Genomic DNA, 20,010 nt, shown 5'->3' on the forward strand with positions numbered 1-20,010 from the left:
GCATTTCTACCATATTTTTTCAAACATTTTTTATTAGGGACATTTTCAAACATACGGAAAAGCAGAAAGAATTTTCACAGTGAACAGATTTTAAAAAAAAATTTTGGGATGTTTGCATGTCTCAAGTGATTGAGCTCTGCCTGCCACAGGTCCTGAGTTAGGTTTCCGGTGCCTCCTGGAGGAGATGAGCAAGACAGTGAGCTGGCACAATGACCAGGCACAGTGAGCTGATGCAACAAAGAGACACAAAGAGAAAGACAATGAGAGACAAACAAAGCAGGGAGCTGAAGTGGCTTAATCTATTGAGTGCCTGTCTTGCATGTGGGAGGTCCTGGGTTTAGTTCCCAGTGCCTCCTAAAGAGAAGAGAGGCAGACACAGAGAACACACAGCAAATGGACATAGAGGGCAGACAGCAAGTGCAAACAACAAGGGGGGGAATAAATAAATAAAATAAATCTTTTAAAAAATATGTTTGTGTATCATAATGTATAAGAATAGTTTTTTAATGACTAATTTATCTTTCTGGAAGTATTTGTTTATGACTGTAAAATTTCAGAGTCATAACTTTTATAGAATATATTTGTTAATGCCTATCCAAGAGAATATATAAATTCAAAAAATAATTAGGAACCATAGATGAGGTTTTAACATACTTTATAATTTAGGAGCAACTTGTAAGAACCTGAAACCTTTTCTCAGATGGGTAAGTTGAATACCCAGATACTATGTAACAATGCAACGTAATTACTTTTTCAGTTTTTTTTTTTTTGTGGAAGGAGGAAAGAAAACATTTCTTTTCAAATCTCTACTAAAATCTTTTATATGTATTTATAAATATGCTTTTATGCCTACCTTTTTCCCAAAAAATATTATGGTAGCTTACAGGTAAAATATGACAGTTTGTATCTTTCTGATCCAATATAAATGTAAATATGAGATTTTTTTATCTGCATCAATTCATGTGACTGTGGGGATGGGCAAGTCTGAATTCTATAGGGCAGGCTACAAGCTGAAAACTCTGATGAAGCTGTTTTTGATAAATTCCCCAGGAGAAGTAGAGATGGAAAGTTTTCCTTCTGACTGCTAAAATCATCAGCTTTCCTTTTATGGCTTTTAACTGGATGAGACTTTTCTCATTGTTAAAGGCAAACTTCTTAGTTAATTGTAGATGTAATTAGTGTAGCTGCAATCAACTTACTAATATAAATCCACAAAATATCCTCACAGTAATAATCAGGCCACTGTTTGCTTGACCAAACAACTGGACATTATAACCTAGCAAAGTTGGCACATGATCTTTTAACCATCACAGTATGACATCCACTAAAATTTAAACAAAAAGAAGCAAATTTGAGTCAGAAGTGAAATTGAAAAAACTGTGATAACTGACAAACTTGTGTTAAAATTTGGGTCTCAGAATTCAGTGGCTCATAATGTCCATAAAAGAAAATCCAAAAGCTTAGGAGAAACAGATGTCCTTGGGCTATGATTAGGTAAGAATTTCTCCTGCAGCTCTTTATAAAAAGGGACATCATAAGATAAAATGAAAATCATTCTCAATAATAACAGACATAGAATTTTGTTTTTTTCTTTGTAATTGAAATGTATTTGGATTATAATTTACTTGCAATAAATTGCATCCATTTTAACTATAGAATTCAATGTTTTGAAAAATGTAAACACTAGAATGTGTACAACAAAAAGTATAGACCATTTCCTTCACCCTTTTTGAAGTCACCCCTACCTACTCCTAGTCCAAGGCAACTATAGTTCCCCTTTCAGTCACTATAGTTTTTCTTTTCAAGAATTTCATGAAAGTGAAGTCATACAGTATGTATTCTTTTATATCTGGATTTTTCTTAGCATAATGTTTGCATTGCTTGCATCTTTAGATTGTTCCTGATTTCCCCAATTTTATTGCCAAGTAGTATTTCATTCTATTGCTATACTACCATTTGTTTAGTTAATCTGTTCACCTATCAGTGGGCATTAGGAGTATTTCTCCTTCTGGCTATTTGAATAAAACTGCCAGAACATTCATGTGCTTTGGCTGGATATTTGCTTTTCTCTTGAGTAAATACCTGGATGTGGAATTGTTAGGTTACATGGTAAGTCTATGTTTACCTGAAGAAGTAATCCATGTGGGCTTCTGGGAGGAATTGAGTATTTTAAGTAGAGGAAAATGCAGTGTAGAGACTCTGAGAAAGGAACATGCTTGATATTTCAGGAATAGCAAGGAAATCCAAGTGGCTGATCCAGAGTCAGAGAGGAGGAAGAGTGGAGGATGCAGTTAGAGAGATAGCAAGGGTGGGACACTGCACACATATTATGTAAGTACTTATAAATCATGGGAAGGAGTTTACTGTTTTTTATGGTTGATAGGAGAGGCAACTGGAGGATTTGGGGTGGAGGAGCAACAAGATCTGACTGAGCATTTTCACATGATCTCTCTGGCTGCTATGAAGAGATAAGAGTGATCTTACTTGATTTTAAGTGTGGAAGGTATCTGGAATGTAAGGACCACAAACTGGAAGTTAACCCTCCTTTCCCTCTACGTGGACCAGTGGAGGGGAAAACCTTTCTTCCCTTTTTTTAGGGGGCAAGGAAGACCTCCAGTTTAGGGAGAGAGCCAGGCGTAATCTTCCTTCCCAGAATTCATAACTGAGAGCTTTTTTTTTTTGGTAACAAGACTTAATAGGGAAGCCTGGGGTTTTGTGCCTTAAATCTGCCTTTATCTCAGTGTTATAGTTAGGAGGCTAGTGTAGTGGTCAAGGTAAGGAAAGATGGTGACCTGGAGTAGCGTAATAGCAGTGGATTTGGATAATGATTAGATTCTGGAAATATTTTGAAGCAAGATCTGACAGGGTTTGCTGATACAGTGAATGTAAGGTGTGATGTTTTTGGCTTGAGTACTGGGTGAATTGAGTTGCCAGTTATTGAAATGGGGGAGATTAGAGAAGGAACAAGTAGTATGAGAAAATCAAGAGTTTGTTTTTGGATGTGTTAAGGCTGAAAAAATCTCGTAGACATCTAGTAGAGATATCAAGTAAGCTGAATATTTGAGTTCAGGAGAGAGGTCCAGACAGAAAATTATGGATAACCTCAGCATAAGTAGTATTTAAAACCATGTAACTGGATGAACTCATATAGGGTAGTATTTTTTCTCATTTTTTCCTTAAATATTTTATTTTGACATAATTTCAAACTTACAGGACAGTTGCAAAAACAATAAACCCATACAGAGAACTCCAACATACTCCCCTGCCACCAAGATACCCAGATCCACTAGTGTTAACATTTTGTCACATTTGCTGTATCATTCTATCTATCCATCTGTCTGTCTATTGATCTGTTTCATAAATATTTGAGAGTAAGTTATGTACATCATGCTCCTTGAACACAAAGCAATTCCATGTACATTTCCTAAGAACAAAGATATTTACTTATGGAATCAACTTAAGTACAGTTCAAGAAATTTAACATTGGTATAATAAAGCTCAGAGTCTATATTTCAATTTTTCATATGTCTTACTAATTTCTTTTTGGAATTTTTCCTCCATTATTAAAACCAGTCCAGAATCATGTATTGTGTTTAATTGTCATTGTCTCTTTAGTTGCTCTTTTTTTTAAATTGTGGAAATGTATATACAACATAAATTTTCCCATCTCAATCACCCCAAGAATACCAGTCAGGGTGAGCAATCATATTCACAATATGATACTACCATTGCCAGAACTTTTCTGTCACCTCAGAGAGAAGACCTATACCCATTATGCGTTTCTCCATTACCGCATCCCTAGTACCCTGTACTCTTTCTTTCTATGCATTTGCATGTTTTAGCTATTTCATATAAGTGGAATAATATAATATCTGTCCCTTATGTCCTGTGTATTTCACTCAACATGATGTCTTCAAGGTTCATCTATGTAGTGGTGTGTATCAGAATTTCTTTCCTTTTGAATAATGAGTAATATTCCATTGTATATAAGAATAGTGGTTTCAAACCCTGCCTGCATATTAGAATCACCTGTGGAACTTTCTAAGTATAGGCTGCCTTGGGAAGTGAGGGTAGTTAGAAGAGCCCCTGAGAATTGAGTTCTCACTGACATTACATCACTTAGGTGTCAGGAGAATGAGTCCAGCAAAGAGAACTAGAGAATAGTCAGTGAGCTAGTTGGTCAACTCAGGTGGAACCTACATGGCAAATAAAGTGTTTCATGGATGAAAGTGTGATTAACTGTGTGGAACGCTGGCACTAAGTTGAGTATGATGAGTATTGAAGAATCACTCTAGATTTGATAAGTTGAAGATCACTGATGACGTTTGTATTAGTAAAGGCTCTTTAGGGAAACAGAATCAACAAGAGTTATCTGTCAATAGTATGCAGTTCTATAAGAGTCTCTCATGCAGTTGTGGGGATACACAAGTCCAGGTTCCGCAGGCAGGCTGCAACCAGGGGCTGCAATGAAAGTCCAGTGGAGGTTCTTGACGAGTTCTTGGAGATGTTGGCTGTCCAAAGACAAGCTGGGAAATTCTCTCTCAATGCTGGACTCACTTCCCTTTTTTAAGGCATTCAACTGATTGGGTTAAGCGTCACTCTTTGCTGATGTCAATCTCCCTGATTGATGTAATTATAATCAGCTATCTATGATTTACCACTGCAGTAAAGTCAATGGTGACTAGCTCATAAATGCTTTTGTATTACAGGTGGCCCAGTGCTTTCTTAACCAAACAACTGGGCACAATTACCTGGTCGAGTTGGCACAATTGCCTAGCCATCACAACCTTGATCAGAACAGTTGTTCTGGAATAGTTGCAACAATGTCTGGTTGGAATCTGTTAAAGAGAAAATGAGTTGTGGTGGAGGCAGTGAGTGTATAGACAACTCTAACCTTTTAGAGGTGTTTTGAAGTAAAGGGGAACAGATGAATTGAATTGTAGCAGGAGGAGGACTTGGGTGTCAAGGAAAGATTTTTCATTTTAAGGTGAAAGGTAATGTATTAGTCAGCCAAAGTGGTACTGATGCAAAATACCAGAAATCGGTTGGTTTTTATAAAGGGTGTTTATTTTGGGTGGAAGCTTACAGTTACCAGGCCATAAAGCATAAGTTACTTCCCTCACCTAAGTCTGTTGCCACATGTTGGGGCAATATGGCTGCTGATGTCTGTCAAGAGTTCAGGCTTCTTGGGTTTCTCTCTTCCCAGAACTTTGTTTCTCTTCAGGTTCAGCTGCTGTGTTCTCTCTCCCCACAAGGCCAGCTCTCTCCACAGGTGAACGGTTCTCTCTCTCCCCCCCGGGGCTTCTGCCATGTCTAAGGAACCATCTATAGTCCTCTGTGTTCTTTTCCTGTGTGTTCATTTCTCAGGCTGCAGCTCAAAACAACTTTCAACTCTGTCCTTTGCTATGTCTTTTCTCTGTGAGTTCCCACCCACCAAGGGGCAGGGACTCAACACTCTACTTATGTGGCCCAATCAAAGTCCTAATCATAATTTGATCAATTAAAAGTAATACCTCTGACAGACCAGTGCACAAACATAAGTCAATAACTATTTTTGGAATTCATAAACAATGCCAAATTACTACAGATAATTCATCAGATTTGGATGCCGAGTAGGATGATTGGTAGAATGATAAAGAATGGTGAAAAAGGGGAAAAGGGACAACTGCAGAAGCAAAGTCTTTGAATTTGATGTTGACAGGTTATGGAATCCAGAGCACCAAGGGGCGGAGGAAGATTGACATGATTACAGATGCAGGTAGTAGGAGGAAAGACAGGAGACATGAGTACAGATGCAGATAGGTTGGTAGATTTGGAAGTAGATATTTGTGAAAGGGCTTTTCTGCTTACTTTTATTTTTCAATTGAATAAGCAAGATCGTCATTTGAGATGGAGGAAGGTGAGAGAATATTAAAAGTTTGAGGAGAGAGGAGAAAGTAAAAAATAGTCATTTAGGAGAGTGGGAGAGTATGGTCTTTACGTGTTCAGTCATTTGGGTATGAGTGCAAAGAAGGCATAGTGAATTTGATTTAATCAGGGTGGAATTTTGTTGGGCAAGTACAATGAAAAGGAAAAATAGACAAGAAAGTGGAAAGCATATGCAAAAAGTGATTATCATAGTTGGGAGAAAATTCTCTATGATCTCTCATGTTTCAGCTTGTCTTGTGAGTAGAGGCATTGGCAGCTTTTGTTGCAGATTATATTTTTAAGGATGTTTATAGAAAACAGCCTTGGAAGGTAAAGAATTTCTCCTTCTAGAGAAGTGGGCAGGTTTGTTTACTTTCCAGTCTATTAGAAATAATGTTTCCCTCAAGGGTGAAGATCAGGCAAGTTCATTTGCAGCCCATTAAAAAATGTGTGAGCTTCCTAAACTCTGGATTCCTCATCCATAACATAAACCCACTCTGTGCAGAGCATCCACCTGGGTTGCTACACATCACTTCTTTGAGAAGATGGGGGCAAGGGATTGATGTGATCTTGAAGGTCATCACTGTTTCTTGTGCTGTAACTAGTAAAGTCACTTGTCTCTCATTCTGGAGCCAGCATCCACGATATTATGGTAGGCTAATTTGTTAGCTTGAAAATAGGCTAAAATCTTAGATTCTTCACAGTTCTTGACAGTAATGATGAACAGTGTATTCTTAATTGGGTAAAGAGGGTAGTGATGACATGAAAAAGGTGAGGGATTGTGAAAAGCTGATGTGGTCCATAGAATATAGATTTTCAGTGGGAGAGGCAAGGATGAGTTGTTGAAGTAAGTAAGAGGGAGTAGAATGGAAAGGCAGAAAGTGGTGGTCACAACTGGTGATTTTGTGACTATCTTTTTACTTGTGATTGGTTCGTTGAGTTCTATTTCTTCTAGGGTAAGTATAGGTTGTTTGTATGGTCTTAGGAATTTTTCCATTTCATCTACATTGTCTATTTTGTTGACCTACAGTTGTTCATAGTATTCTTTGATGAACTTCTTTATTTCTGTGGGGTCTGCAGTAATGTCCCCGTTTTCATTTCTGACTTTATTTATTTGCATCTTCTCTCTTTTTTCTTTTGTCAGTCTAGCTAAAGGTTTGTTAATTTTGTTAATCATCTTGAATAACCAACTTTTGGTTTTGTTAATTCTCACTGTTGTTCTCAATTTCATTTATTTGTGCTTTTTCTAGTTCCTCCAGCTATGTAGTTAGGTCATTGTTTTAAGCTCTTTCTTCTTTTTTAATGAGAGCATTGATGGCTATAAATTTCCCTCTCAGTACTGTCGTTGCTGCATCCCATAGGTTTTGATACATTATGTTCTTGTTTCCATCTGTCCTGAAATACTTATTGATTTCTATTGTGATTTCTTCTTTGACCCACTGATTATTTGAGTGTTATACATATATTTGTGAATTTTCCCTTTCTCTTCCTGTTGTTGGTTTCCCACTTTATTCCATTATGATTAAAGGAGGTACTTTGTATAATTTTTGTCTTTTAAAATTTACTGATATCTCTTTTGTGGCTCAACATATGTTCTATCCTGTAGAAGGATCCATGTACACTTGAAAAGAATGTATATTTTTCTGTTTTGGGGGTACAATGTTGTATGTGTCTTTTAGGTTTAGTTCATTTATCATATTATTCAAACTATTTCTTTATTGATCCTTTGTCCAGATGTTCTATCCAATGATGAGAGTGATGTATTAAAGTCTCTAATTATTATTGTAGAGACATCTATTTCTCCCTTCAGTTTTGCCAATGTTTGCCTCATATAATTTGGGGCATCCTGGTTAGGTGCATATATACATATATAATTATTTCCTCCTTGTGAATTGTCCTTTTTGTTAATATATAATGTCCTTCCTTGTCTCTAATAAAAGATTTGCTTTTTTTAACAAATAAGTTTTATTGATACATATTAATAAAGCATAAAATCCATCTAATGTGTACAATCAATGGTATTTGGCATAATCACATAGCGTGCATTCATCATTTCAATCATTATTAGAGCATTTTCATTATTTCAATAATATTTATAAAAACAAAACAGACAAACACAAAAAATTCATCACCTCTCAATCTCTCTATGCTTCCTCTGCTGAATGTAGCTGCTATTTCTGGCTATGCCTGGATTTTTATTTTTGTTTATTCTAAAGCAGTTTTATTGAGATATATTCACATACCATATAGTATATCAAAATTGTACAATCAATGGATTTTAGTATAATCACAGTGTTGTGCATTCAACACCACAAAAATGAAAATGAACTATTTCATTACTCTAAAAAGAAAAACACACCCCTTAGCAGTCACCTCTCAATCCATCTATCTTTTCCAAGCCCTACAGAGCCACTAATCTAATTTCATATTTATAAATTGATTTATATTAATGTATTGTATAAATGAAATCATGCAATATGTACTACTTTGTGTCTGGTTTCTTTCACTTAACATCATGGATTTTTTGGTCTGATATTAACATCTTGTAACATTAAATTAATTTGATCAGTTTCAAAGAAAAACAATCTTACTTGTGCAATATTACCCATATTCATATTTCACATGAGGTTTTACTATACTATCTAGTACCATGCTAAATTTTTTAGCTTTCAGCTTTGCTTTTTTAAAAAAAAGATTTATTTTATTTATTTATTTCTCCCCACCCCTCGTTGTTTGTACTTGCTGTGTCTGTTTGTCTTCCTTGTATCTTTAGGAGGGACTGGGAGCTGAACTCAGGACCTCTGATGGGGGAGGAAGGTGCTTAATCGGTGGACCCACCTCTGCTCCTTGCTCTGCTCTGTCTCACCATGTTTTTCCTCCTTGTGTCTCTTGTTGTGTCATCTTGTTGCAGCAGCTTGCTGTACTTTCCCATCACATCAGCTCACTGAGGGGGCATTGGGAAACTCTGCTCCCTGCTTTGTTGTGTCTCTCATTACATTTTTTCTTCTTGTGTCTCTTGTTGTGTTATCTTGTTGCATCAGCTTGCCATGCCTCTCCATTGTGCTAGCTTTCTGTCTTTTTTAGGGAGCACTGGCAACTGAATGAGAGACCTCCCACATGGTAGGCAGAAGCTCAGTTGCTTGAGCCATATCTGCTTCCCTCAGCTTTGCTTTTTTAAAAATTTATTTTATTTTATTTTTATTTATTTCTTCCCGTCCCCCCTCCCCCAGTTGTCTGCTCTCTGTCCTTTCGCTGTGTGTTCTTCTGTGACCGCTTCTATCCTTATCAGCAGCACCGGGAATCTGTGTTTCTTTTTGTTGCGTCATCTTGTTGTGTCAGCTCTCCATGTGTGCGATGCTATTCTTGGGCAGGTGGCACTTTCTTTCGCACTGGGTGGCTCTCCCTACGGGGAGCACTCCTTGTGCATGGGGCTCCCTTTCGCGGGGGACACCCCTGCGTGGCCGGGCACTCCTTGCGCGCATCAGCACTGTGCATGGGCCAGCTCCACACGGGTCAAGGAGGCCTGTGGTTTGAACTGTGGACCGCCCATGAGGAAGGGGATGCCCTATCCATTGGGCCAAGTCAAATTCCTATAAGTACATATTTTCGAAAATATGAGAGGCTGATTCTTTCTCATTACCTTTTTTTGTAGTTTTTTGGACTTGTCACAGTTAATTTTTTTAGCTAGAGCACTGCTTTGAAGCAAACATCTTATTGTTAGGATGGGCTCCCAAGTTTGAAAACTGATGTCTACATTCATATTTTCTAAGTTATTAGCAGCTTGGAGACACAGCGTAATTTTTGCCCAGAAGAATGCTTTAAGATTGTGATGTGTTGAGATCACGTAAAAGGTGTTTCATATATAAAAGTGATAGTAGTGAAAGAGATTCCTGGAAAAGTAAGCAGGGGCCATATCATATAGGGCTTTTCAGCCATGTTTAAAGGAGTTCAGAATTTATTCCTAGATCTGAAGGGAGTCATTGAGGCTTAAAAGCAAGGGGTGTGATAAGATCCAATTTGTGTTTTTGAAGTCATTCTATCTATAATGTGGAGGATGGATTGAAATGGGGTAAGATTGGAGAAGGGTAGGGATACTTTTGCAATAACAGATGAGATATGGCCAAGATTAAAGAAAATAGATAGACTGGAGAGATGTCAAGGACAGGAGGTGCGAGAGATGGTAAGGAAAATGGAGATGTCAAGGATTGTAAAATGTTACCAAGGCTGTAGAACTGAGTCAGAATTTGATGTAGCTAACATTATTCATTTAGAAGTACATTATTCCCATTTTTTTGGGTAAAGGAGTATTCTCAATCTTTTTGAATAAGAAAAAATATCATAGACTGTTCTACTGCATGCTAGTTATATTTTTAGTAGCAGTTGAATTCTGTTAATGTTTTTAAAGTACCTTTTATTTTATTACACTCACTCTCATAAGCATATATTATTATTCTCTCTATTAGGGCTAAATAAAGATCCAAATAGCAGTGGTTATTGCAGTTAAAATGGAAACCTTGTAATAACTTTTTAACATCCACCTCTGCATCCCCCATTAGATATTCAGTTCATAGGTTTAGAACTACTATTCAAAACAATTTGTTATGAATTTGTTTTGAAGATTATAATCCTGTAATGCCCCTTTCATTGGAAAAGTAATTGCAGAACATATTGCCTGTTTCTTTATTGAAAGACAATATGCTATTAAATAGCAGGAAAGTGATTAGAATATGTCTCTTCCCCACCTCTTATAAATTCAGAAGAGTGCCTATGGAGTTATATATATTTTTTCATACTTTAAAAAAAAAGATTTATTTATTTATTTATTCATCTCCCCCTCCCCGCCGTGTGTTCTCTGCGTCTATTTGCTGTGTCTTCTTTGTCTGCTTCTGTTGTCAGTGGCACGGGAATCTGTGTCTCTTTTTGTTGTGTCATCTTGTTGTGTCAGCTCTCCGTGTGTGTGGCACCACTCCTGGGCAGGCTACACTTTCTTTCACACTGGGCGGCTCTCCTTATGGGGTGCACTTCTTGCCCGTGGGGCTCCTCTACACGGGGGACACCCCTACGTGGCACGGCATTCCTTGTGCGCATCAGGACTGCGCATAGGCCAGCTCCACATGGGTCAAGGAGGCTCAGGGTTTGAACCGTGGACCTCCCATGTGGTAGACAGATGCCCTAACCGCTGGGCCAAGTCTGCCGCCTATGGAATTATATTAACACTTAGTTTCACCTTTCTGAATTGTCAGTGTCTACATAAACACATTTCTGTGATATAGGTAAACCATCATTCATTAAAATTAAGTGTAGGTAATACTTGCTTTTAAAGACATTTAATCTATGAAAATTTTATTATTCCAGATTATTTCCTAAAACAATGAGCTTTTTTCTTTAAAAAATAAAACATACCATAATAATGTTTTCTTTTGATATTACTTATGTATTTATCTATTCAGCATTTTTGCAGCTACTATGGAAGTAAACAGAAATAGAATTAATCCAATATACATTTAAAAAATGCCCACATATGCTAGGCTGGAACAATGAAGATAAAAAGAGTATACTTAGGGAAGTGAACGTGGCTAAAGTGCTTGGGCTTCCGCCCGTGACATGGGAGGCCCCTGGTTTGGTTCCAGATGTGGCCCCTGGTTTGGTTCTAGGTGTCTCCTAGAGAAGATAGACTGCTGGCGTGGCAGGCAGGTGCAGCAAGCTGATGCAACAAGATGATGCAACAAGAGACACAAGAAGAAAAATATAATGAGAATCACCAAAGCAGGTTTTGGCAATTCCCTGTGCCTCTAAGCGAAGATGAGCAAGATGGAAAGCTGATGCAGCAAGCTGCATCACTTAATAGGTACAGCAAGCTGTTGAAAGATGATGCAATAAGAGACTCAGGAAGAAAAATGTAATGAGAGACTCAACAAAGCAGGGAACAGAGGTGGCTCAGGCAGTTAGGTGCCTCCCTCCCACATTGCAGGTCCCAGGATCGGTTTCTGGTGCCTCCTGAAGAAACAAGGAGGGGACGGATGTGGCTCAAGCAATTGGGCTCCTGTCCACCATATGGGAGGTCCCTGGTTTGGTTCCTGGGACCTCCTGGTGAAGGTGAGCTAACTTGGGTGGCAAGCTGGCCCACATGGCAAGCTGACCTGTGTGGAAAACTGACTCAACAAGATGACACAACAACAAAAAAAGAGACAGAGAGGAAAAGACAATGAGAGACACAACAAACCAGGGGGCTGAGGTGGCTCAAACGATCAAGTACCTCTCTCCCACGTTGGAAGGTTCCTGGATCGGTTCCCAGTGCCTCCTAAAGAAAAGACGAGAAGACAAGACAAGCAGACACAGAAGAATGTGCAGCGAATGGACACAGAGAGCAGACAGTGAGTGCAGGCAGCAAGGGAGATGGGGATAAATAAATAAAACAAATCTTAAAAAAAGAAGAGAGAGAAACAAGGAAGACACAGCAAGTGCAAACAATGACGGGGTGGGGAGAAATAAATAAAATCTTAAAAAAAAAAAAAAGAAGAGTATACTTAGATGAAAAAGACACAGTTAAGGAATTGGCAAGTTAGCTGGAGAAATAGGGAATATATTCATTAAGTATTGGAATGATGTATTACATTGAATGTTATAAAGTAATTTCCCCCCCATTCATTAGGAACCTATTAAATGCATACTATAGTTCAGTAGTTTTTTTAACTCAGTCTTCTGTATGGTATGTTGATTGGTATATTAAAGCTATTAAAATTTTTTTCATTCATGATTTATTTAAGGATTATATTGTTAACCAAAGGACTGGGTTTTAAAATTATACTTTGTATTTTTGTCCATGGGAGTTCTAGAGAATATGTTTTTAACAAGTGACATATAGAATTAAAATTACGTTCTTGCATTTTCTTAGAACTTAATGCATCATTATCTAATAGAAAAAAATTGTACATAGAGGATATTATGTTTTAATCCAATTAAAATTTTCTGTTTTATGTATACCTTCTAAGTTGTGGTTTCAAATTGTGACTGCTGCATAAATTTAAACATTTACTTTTAGTTTTATACATGTAGAATAAAGGAAATAGAATGAAGCTCAAATTTTAGAAAACAGGAAAATTTATGGCCTAGAAAACCACTGATCGATCACCTTCTTGATCAATATTTTGTTTAGTGTGAACTATATATATTCTATTCTTATAATTACAAAGTATTTTATATTGGATAAAGTAGCCAAATTTGATTCTATGCTTACTGTATTAAGAAGATTTAAATTAACTTCAACAGGAGAAGCTCTTGAAATGTAGAATAGTATAGTACTCAATTTAAATACTCTCTTCATGCTTGTCATTTTACATGGATAGTATCATAAGATAAGTAATGACAAATTAAGGCCTGCCTAACAGAGAGAAAACTAAATTACATGACTTTTATTAAGGTATAAACAAACCTATTAAGTGTTATCTGGAATACCAATTAGCAGAAAGAGCACTGACAATTTTATTTATCAACATTAAACTCACTTATTAATTACAGACCTGATCAACCTAGCGGTAAACAGACTATGTTGGACCTTAAGTCCATTATATGAGAGGGATGATTACTGAAATCCTGTGGGGAAAAAAGTAATTGTAGTTGTAAAATTTTAATTGCCTTGGAATAAGGAAAATTATATTTTCTTGTCTGAGAATATAAATAGTATGCCATTAAGGTAACAAGCTTCAGTAGTTGTAAAAAGAAAATGAATTTATGTGAGGTTTTAAAACAAAGGAAGAGTGATTAATTTTTGGTGTCATAGTGTTCAGTGTGAATGGTATGTTGTAAATACTTGCAGATTTTCTTACGACAAATTGTATAGTAGATAAGCTATTTTCTGCCTTCCTTTATTTATAGTGAAAATTAATGCTAGAACTTTTTAATGAATTACTCAGGTGAATGGGAAATATAAAATTGAGAATTTATTTTCATGTGTGATCAGCATTGTTGTGAAATGAAAAAGAGGCAATTCACTTTTTTTTTTTCTTTGAAGATCCAAATTCCAGAATTTGTGGACATATACTGATAGGTGCAGCCAAGAATTCTTTTGCAAAACTCATGGATAAAATTAGCCTGGCAATGGAAAGTATACCTCTGCATAGTAGCAGAAGTATTACCTATATGGAAAAAGATTCCTTGGTTCAGAGGTTGGCCCGTGGACTTCATAAAGTAAACACATTGGCCTTGAGGTATGGTCTACGTGGCCATGTGCCCATTATGGTATGTATGCAATATAATAGTGATCTCAGGACTTGTAAATGAAATTTTGAATCAGACTTGGTTGTAGTCTAAATTAAATTAGGTGTACATTAATATATGCAGATTTCCTTTGGATTTCATGTAAACTTAATAAGATAAATAAAAGCACTTCCAAATGTCTAAAATATTAAAATACAAAAGTTCTGGCTTTAGGTCTCTATAAGTGCAATGTAGCAGAACTTTTTGAGGCCATATTCTAGCCATATATGTTATTTTCTTCTTCATTTCATGTATACCAAATTATTAGTCACATACAAAATAAAACTCTCACCTCTACATTTCAGTCATAGCTTGTATTGCTTTCTTTCTTTTTTTTTCATTTTTTTTTTTAAAGTGGTATTGCTTTCTGTATAACATGTTACGTTCACTTTGTTAAAATGGCCACGGCTATTGAAACATAGTAAATCTGTAGTTACGTCATGTAAAACTGCCCTTGTTTACCAACAGAAGAACACAGCATCATTACAGAAGCAAATATTTGGATTTACGCAAAGACTGCATGCCGCAGAAGTAGAGCGCCGCTCCTTGCGCTTAGAGGTCACAGAATTCAAACGAAATATGAATGAAATGAAAAAGGAACTTGACAAGGCCCAGGGTCTCCAAATGCAATTAAATGAATTTAAGCAGTCCGTAAGTGCACTGGAATAGAAAAATATGGGTTGGGTGAGCTCGTCTCTGCTGTATATATATGCTTTGTTTTCTCTGACTTTTTATTATGCTTGTTTTTACAAAGTAATTCAAATTCACATTAGTAGAATTTCTTTCTCCTTTAGAAAGCTTTCCTTTTATCATTCCTCCAATTGAGGAGCCTGCTGCTAATTCACATTAGTAGAATTTCTTTCTTTAGAAAGCTTTCCTTTTATCATTCCTCCAATTGAGGAGCCTGATGTTTGGGGTTGGTGATGGGATTTCCACTCCTCTTTTGTTATATTAAACATTTTGAGTGAAATAGGTTATTTACTGTGATCAAGTTGTATTGGCATAAAATGCTGTTTGACCTAATGTAAGGGGAAATGGAAAGGAGAAATGAGTTTATATGGCTACAAGTCTCTAAAAAAGAGTCTGGAGGTGGTCAGAAGGATTGCCCTTATGCACAACTGAGCAGAGTCTAAGAGACAGATAAAGTAGATACAACCCCCAGGTATTGGTTCCTTTGAGGGCTAAAGAGACCCATGGGTGCTATGGTCATGGCAGATGGGGTTAACTGCCATGTCAGATGGCCCTTCTTTGGAGCTGGTGTTTATGCGTGATGAATCTGGACTCAGATGGGATCTCTCTTCATAAGACTTTCATGCTACTGTGCTGGAGTTGTAGTTGGTGTTGGGGTTTAAGATATATTTAGGGGATCTGAATCTCTGGACTGACAATGTGATAGCCAGGCCCTGAGCCTTAACAGACTCCAGCACCTACAATCTGATTTATTGGACTCACCTCACTCAGCTAAGATGGAGTTGAAGAAGGACAACCACCACACCATGGAGCCTAGAGTGCCTACAACCGAAAGCAGGAGGATTGCATCCAGTATCCATGTGGAATCTGAGCCTCCTCTTGACATAGAGGTGCAATGGACACAACCAATCCAATGTCCACAGAGAAAAGGTGGCATTGGAGTGGGAAAAGTGGACATGGTGGCTAATGGGTATGGGGAATGGCAGGAAGAGACGAGATGTGGAGGCGTCTTTGGGACTTGGAGCTGCCCTGGATGGTGCTTCAGGGGCAATCACTGGACATTGTAAATCCTCACAGGGCCCACTGGATGGAATGGGGGAGAGTATGGGCCATGATGTGGACCATTGACCATGAGGTGCAGAGGTGCCCAGAGATGTACTTACCAAATGCAATGGATGTGTCATGATGATGGGATTGAGTGTTGCTGGGGGGGGAGTGGTGGGGTGGGGGTGGTGGGGTTGAATGGGTCCTCATATATATTTTTTTAATATAATATTTTTACAAAATCAATTAAAAAAAAAGTTGTATTGGCAAAGAAATATTAAATTTGTCTAACTTCTATCAAGGATTTTCATGTATTATTTTAAAAGGCAGAGAGGATAGTTCAAAAAGAAGGGGCTTTATGCCAAACAACATTGAACATGAAGGGGCTGTATGCCAAACAACAAGATAAATATGTGTGACTGTATGAAGCACCATGAAATTCAGATATCCACATATTCCATTTGTAGTTGGGTTACTTATTAACATTTCTGTTCTTAACATGGAAGTAGGAGCACAGAGTTAAAATTATGTTGAGCCTTCAAAGCTCTATACAACAGATGAGAGTTAATATAAATATAAAATATGTTTCTTATTTATAGGAGTAAGCTACTTTTAGTTCTCCAATCTGTGGGAGAACTCAAATTTTGCAAGTTTAACTTCATTTTGAAAGTACTTTTAAATTTATCTTTTGGTTTATTTGAAATTTGTAATAACATTTGTGAAAACAGAGACAGTAACAGGTAGCGATTTAGTTCTTAATCTTATGGTTACATAAATTGTTGATATTAAAGAACCATTTAACTCTTCTTCTGTATAAAAGGAACTCGAAAATCTTATTAGGACTCGGGTTTTATTTGGACAGAGCTCCCGAGCCTGGCTGGTCATAAATAAATTATTTTTCCTTCCCAAAATTTAAAAAAAAAAATTGTTGATATTATTAATTATCTCAAATAGCTATACCTTTAAAGGACAGAGAGTTCTTGTAAATTAGGCAGGTCAAGAAATCATGAATTACCTTTCTGATAAGATGTAATTAATAGTTTCCTTTTCAGCAAATGTCTGAAGACATCACATTTTTTTCCCTCACTTTCTTAGTTTTTTGCCCAGCGAAGGAAAATTTTTGAGTGGTTTAACATTTTTGTTTCTGATTACAACAGTAATATATGATAGCTATAGATAAAGATACAAAAAAGTGTAAAGAAGAAAGTTTAAATTATTATAATCTTACCACCCAAAACCAGTCATTGTTGAAATGTGAATACATTTCATTTCCCACATTTTTCTGTGTGTATAGAGGCATATACGTGCCTTCCAGATGTAGTTTGGAATAATTTTGTATATAATTTTAAAAAATTGATGTACCATAAGCATTTCCATAAAATAATTATGAATATTATTTTAGACAGTTGAACAATCTTGTCATATGAGTGAATCAAAATTTATTTGGCTGTTTCCTATTCATGGACATTTCATTTGTTTTCAATTAAAAAAAAAAAAGATGTATTTATTTATTTTACCCCCTTCCTCTCTTCCCGTCCTGCTGCTTTTGCTGTCTTTGTTGTCTTCTCCTGACCCGGCCCGCGGGACGGCAACGAGGGCTCGAAACTTGCCGAGAAAGAATGGTGGGACAAGAGACACGAAGAATGACAGCAAGACAGTGTTCTGATCAAGCTGCAACTTTATTAAAGGGGACAAAGTATATATACCCTCGGGAGGGGGAGGAGCAGGGAGTGAGGTGGTGGAGGCTAAGGATTGGTTGTTGCTGTTGCCGGGGTGGGAGGCAGACTTTAGTTTCGCGTCTTGCGCCTGCGCACTATCTTATCAGTCTGGGCAGTGGCGGGAAGACGGAGAACAAAGGAGCAGGGAGGGAGAAGAACAAGGAAGTGGGCTCTGCTCTGGTGGCCATGTTGCTGGCATTGCTGAACTCAGTGTATACTCATATTGACAGCTCCCAACATCTCCTCCCTTTTTCTTTTATTAGCACAGTACGGCTAGCTGAGGGAAGTAGAGGCCTCATTTCCCTGATGTAGACGGCTCTGATTTTTCGGGAAGGGGTGTTATTGAGTATGCAGTAAAGGCAGATGGAATGAGGGGGGGCTGTGCCTGATTTAGGTTGGAACCGCACCCGGTGAGCCGTTTCAGCTCACTCACACACATGACCAGTCTTACCCGTCATGGGGAGGCATGGCAGCAAAAGGCCATGTCCCTGTCTTAGGTTGACTGTTAGGTCGGTTCAGTTGCCCGTCATTGGCTAGCCAGCCCAGCTCCTTAAGCAGTCAGAATGCTATCGACGCATCCCGCCTGTCTTTGCAGGCCGAATGTGGTCGAAGCACCCTGCCTAGTGGCCTTAGCAAACAGAGCGCACCCCTGTAACAATGAGGCATACTTCTCAGAGATCAATTAGGTTGTGCTTACCTCTAACTGTCTCCTGCAGTGCTGTGCCTTGCACTCAGCAGCTTATTGGCGGGGAGAGTTCATCCAGGAGGGGAGACAGTCTGCATGGTCCATGGACACACCTTGGTCAGCGAGGTGGAGCCGGTGGTAATGCACCTGAATAGGCTTACTGAGAGCGGAGTCAATTTGGTCTTTGATTAGCTGGATAACTCTTTTTATTACCCAAGGTCCGAAAGACAGTATGAGAAGTATGGTTATTAATGGGCCTAGTATGGGGAGGATGTAAGGAAGGATTCCATTAAATCCCCAGGAGAAGTTTCCCTGGGCTTCCCTCTCTCTTTTACGCTTTGCTAGTCCCTCTCTGACCTGGGCCATATTGTCTCTAATAAGGCCAGAGTGGTTAACATAAAAGCAGCATTCTTCTCCTAGGGCTGTGCAAAGTCCCCCTTCTTTAAGGAAGAGGAGGTCTAAGCCTCTGCGATTTTGGAGGACGACTTCGGATAATGAGTTTAGGGAGTTTTCTAAATGGGAAATGGAGCTTTCGAGGCGGGCTATGTCTTCATCGACAGCTCTCCTGATAGAGGAAAAGTAAGTTTGTTGTGTGGTGAGGGCTGCAATCCCAGTACCAGCTCCAGCAAGACCTAGAAGTGAAGCAATTGTAATGGCGGTGATAACTTCTCTCTTCTGTACGTAGGTTGGTAGAAGGTGACGCTGCCAGGAGTCAAAGAATTGGTTATCATTGTGAAAATAAATGTGGGGGAGTATAATAGCAAGCACGCAGGTTGCACGGGGGGTGTTGAGGGCTTGGATGCTAAGACGTGGGGTGAGGCCGGTGGAGGAACACAGCCATTTTGTATTATTATGGGGTATTAAGAATGTTGCACTTGAAGCCTTTTAACTTTATTTCGAACAATGCCAGACTTGTTGGCATAAAAGCAGCACTGTTCCTGCAGAGCTAGACATATTCCTCCACGTTCTGCTGTAAGCAGATTTAACCCTCCTCTGTTCTGTAACACTACCTCAGCTAGAGAGTCTATTTGATCTTGAATATCTTGTATAGTGCTCGACAAAGCCTGGACATCATTAATTAATTGCTTAGATAATTTTGTATATTGGGTAAGAACGAGTCCTAACCCCGCAGTACCAGTGGCTAGGGCTCCAGAAATGCCTAAGGTAACAAAAAGTGGGATAAGTTGCACAGCTCTCCTAGAGTGGCCGGCAATGTAGTCCATGCTGGGGATAGGTACAGGTTCAGTTCCATTAATAACACTAACATCGGGGAGGAGGATGACTGGGAGGGCAGTATCCCTTCCTGCAATTCCAGATTTATTTATATAGTAGCAACATTCTTCCTGGGGAAAAGGCAGGTTCCCCCTTTTTCAGCTGTAAGTCAAGGGCCTTGCGGTTTTGTAAAGCTACTTGGGCGAGGGATGTTAGTTGCTGCTGCATAGAGTTAAGAGACTGCGCACTGGATTCCAGGCTAATTTGTCGTTGTTGTTCAAAGTATTGCAAGCTGATGAGGCCATGACTAAGAGCACCACGTGCTGTGGCAGCTGCAGCGACTGAACCTGTGAGGCTAATTTTTTACCAATATAGGGAGGAGGGCGGCTCTCTTTGACACAGATGGGGATAGTAAAATATTTTAGTTTGCCTTCTCCATAGTATGTTAGTTGTGGGGTAATGGCTACTAGGATGCAAGGCCTCATTTTTATAGAATAG

General features: G+C 38.3%; 1 protein-coding gene across 5 annotated transcripts in view; it reads left to right on the forward strand.

The window, feature by feature from the left end:
* Positions 1-20,010, forward strand: part of CCDC171 (coiled-coil domain containing 171) — a 549,802-nt gene that overhangs the window by 290,463 nt on the left and 239,329 nt on the right. For all 5 annotated transcript variants that reach the window (XM_058301890.2, XM_058301891.2, XM_071216746.1 and 2 more), the window contains 2 exons: positions 13,919-14,145; positions 14,632-14,814. In XM_058301890.2, coding sequence (XP_058157873.1) covers positions 13,919-14,145; positions 14,632-14,814 — 410 coding nt within the window. The remainder of the gene's footprint in view (positions 1-13,918; positions 14,146-14,631; positions 14,815-20,010) is intronic.

The sequence above is a fragment of the Dasypus novemcinctus genome, chromosome 8, assembly GCF_030445035.2.
Source record: "Dasypus novemcinctus isolate mDasNov1 chromosome 8, mDasNov1.1.hap2, whole genome shotgun sequence".
Lineage (NCBI taxonomy): Eukaryota > Metazoa > Chordata > Mammalia > Cingulata > Dasypodidae > Dasypus > Dasypus novemcinctus.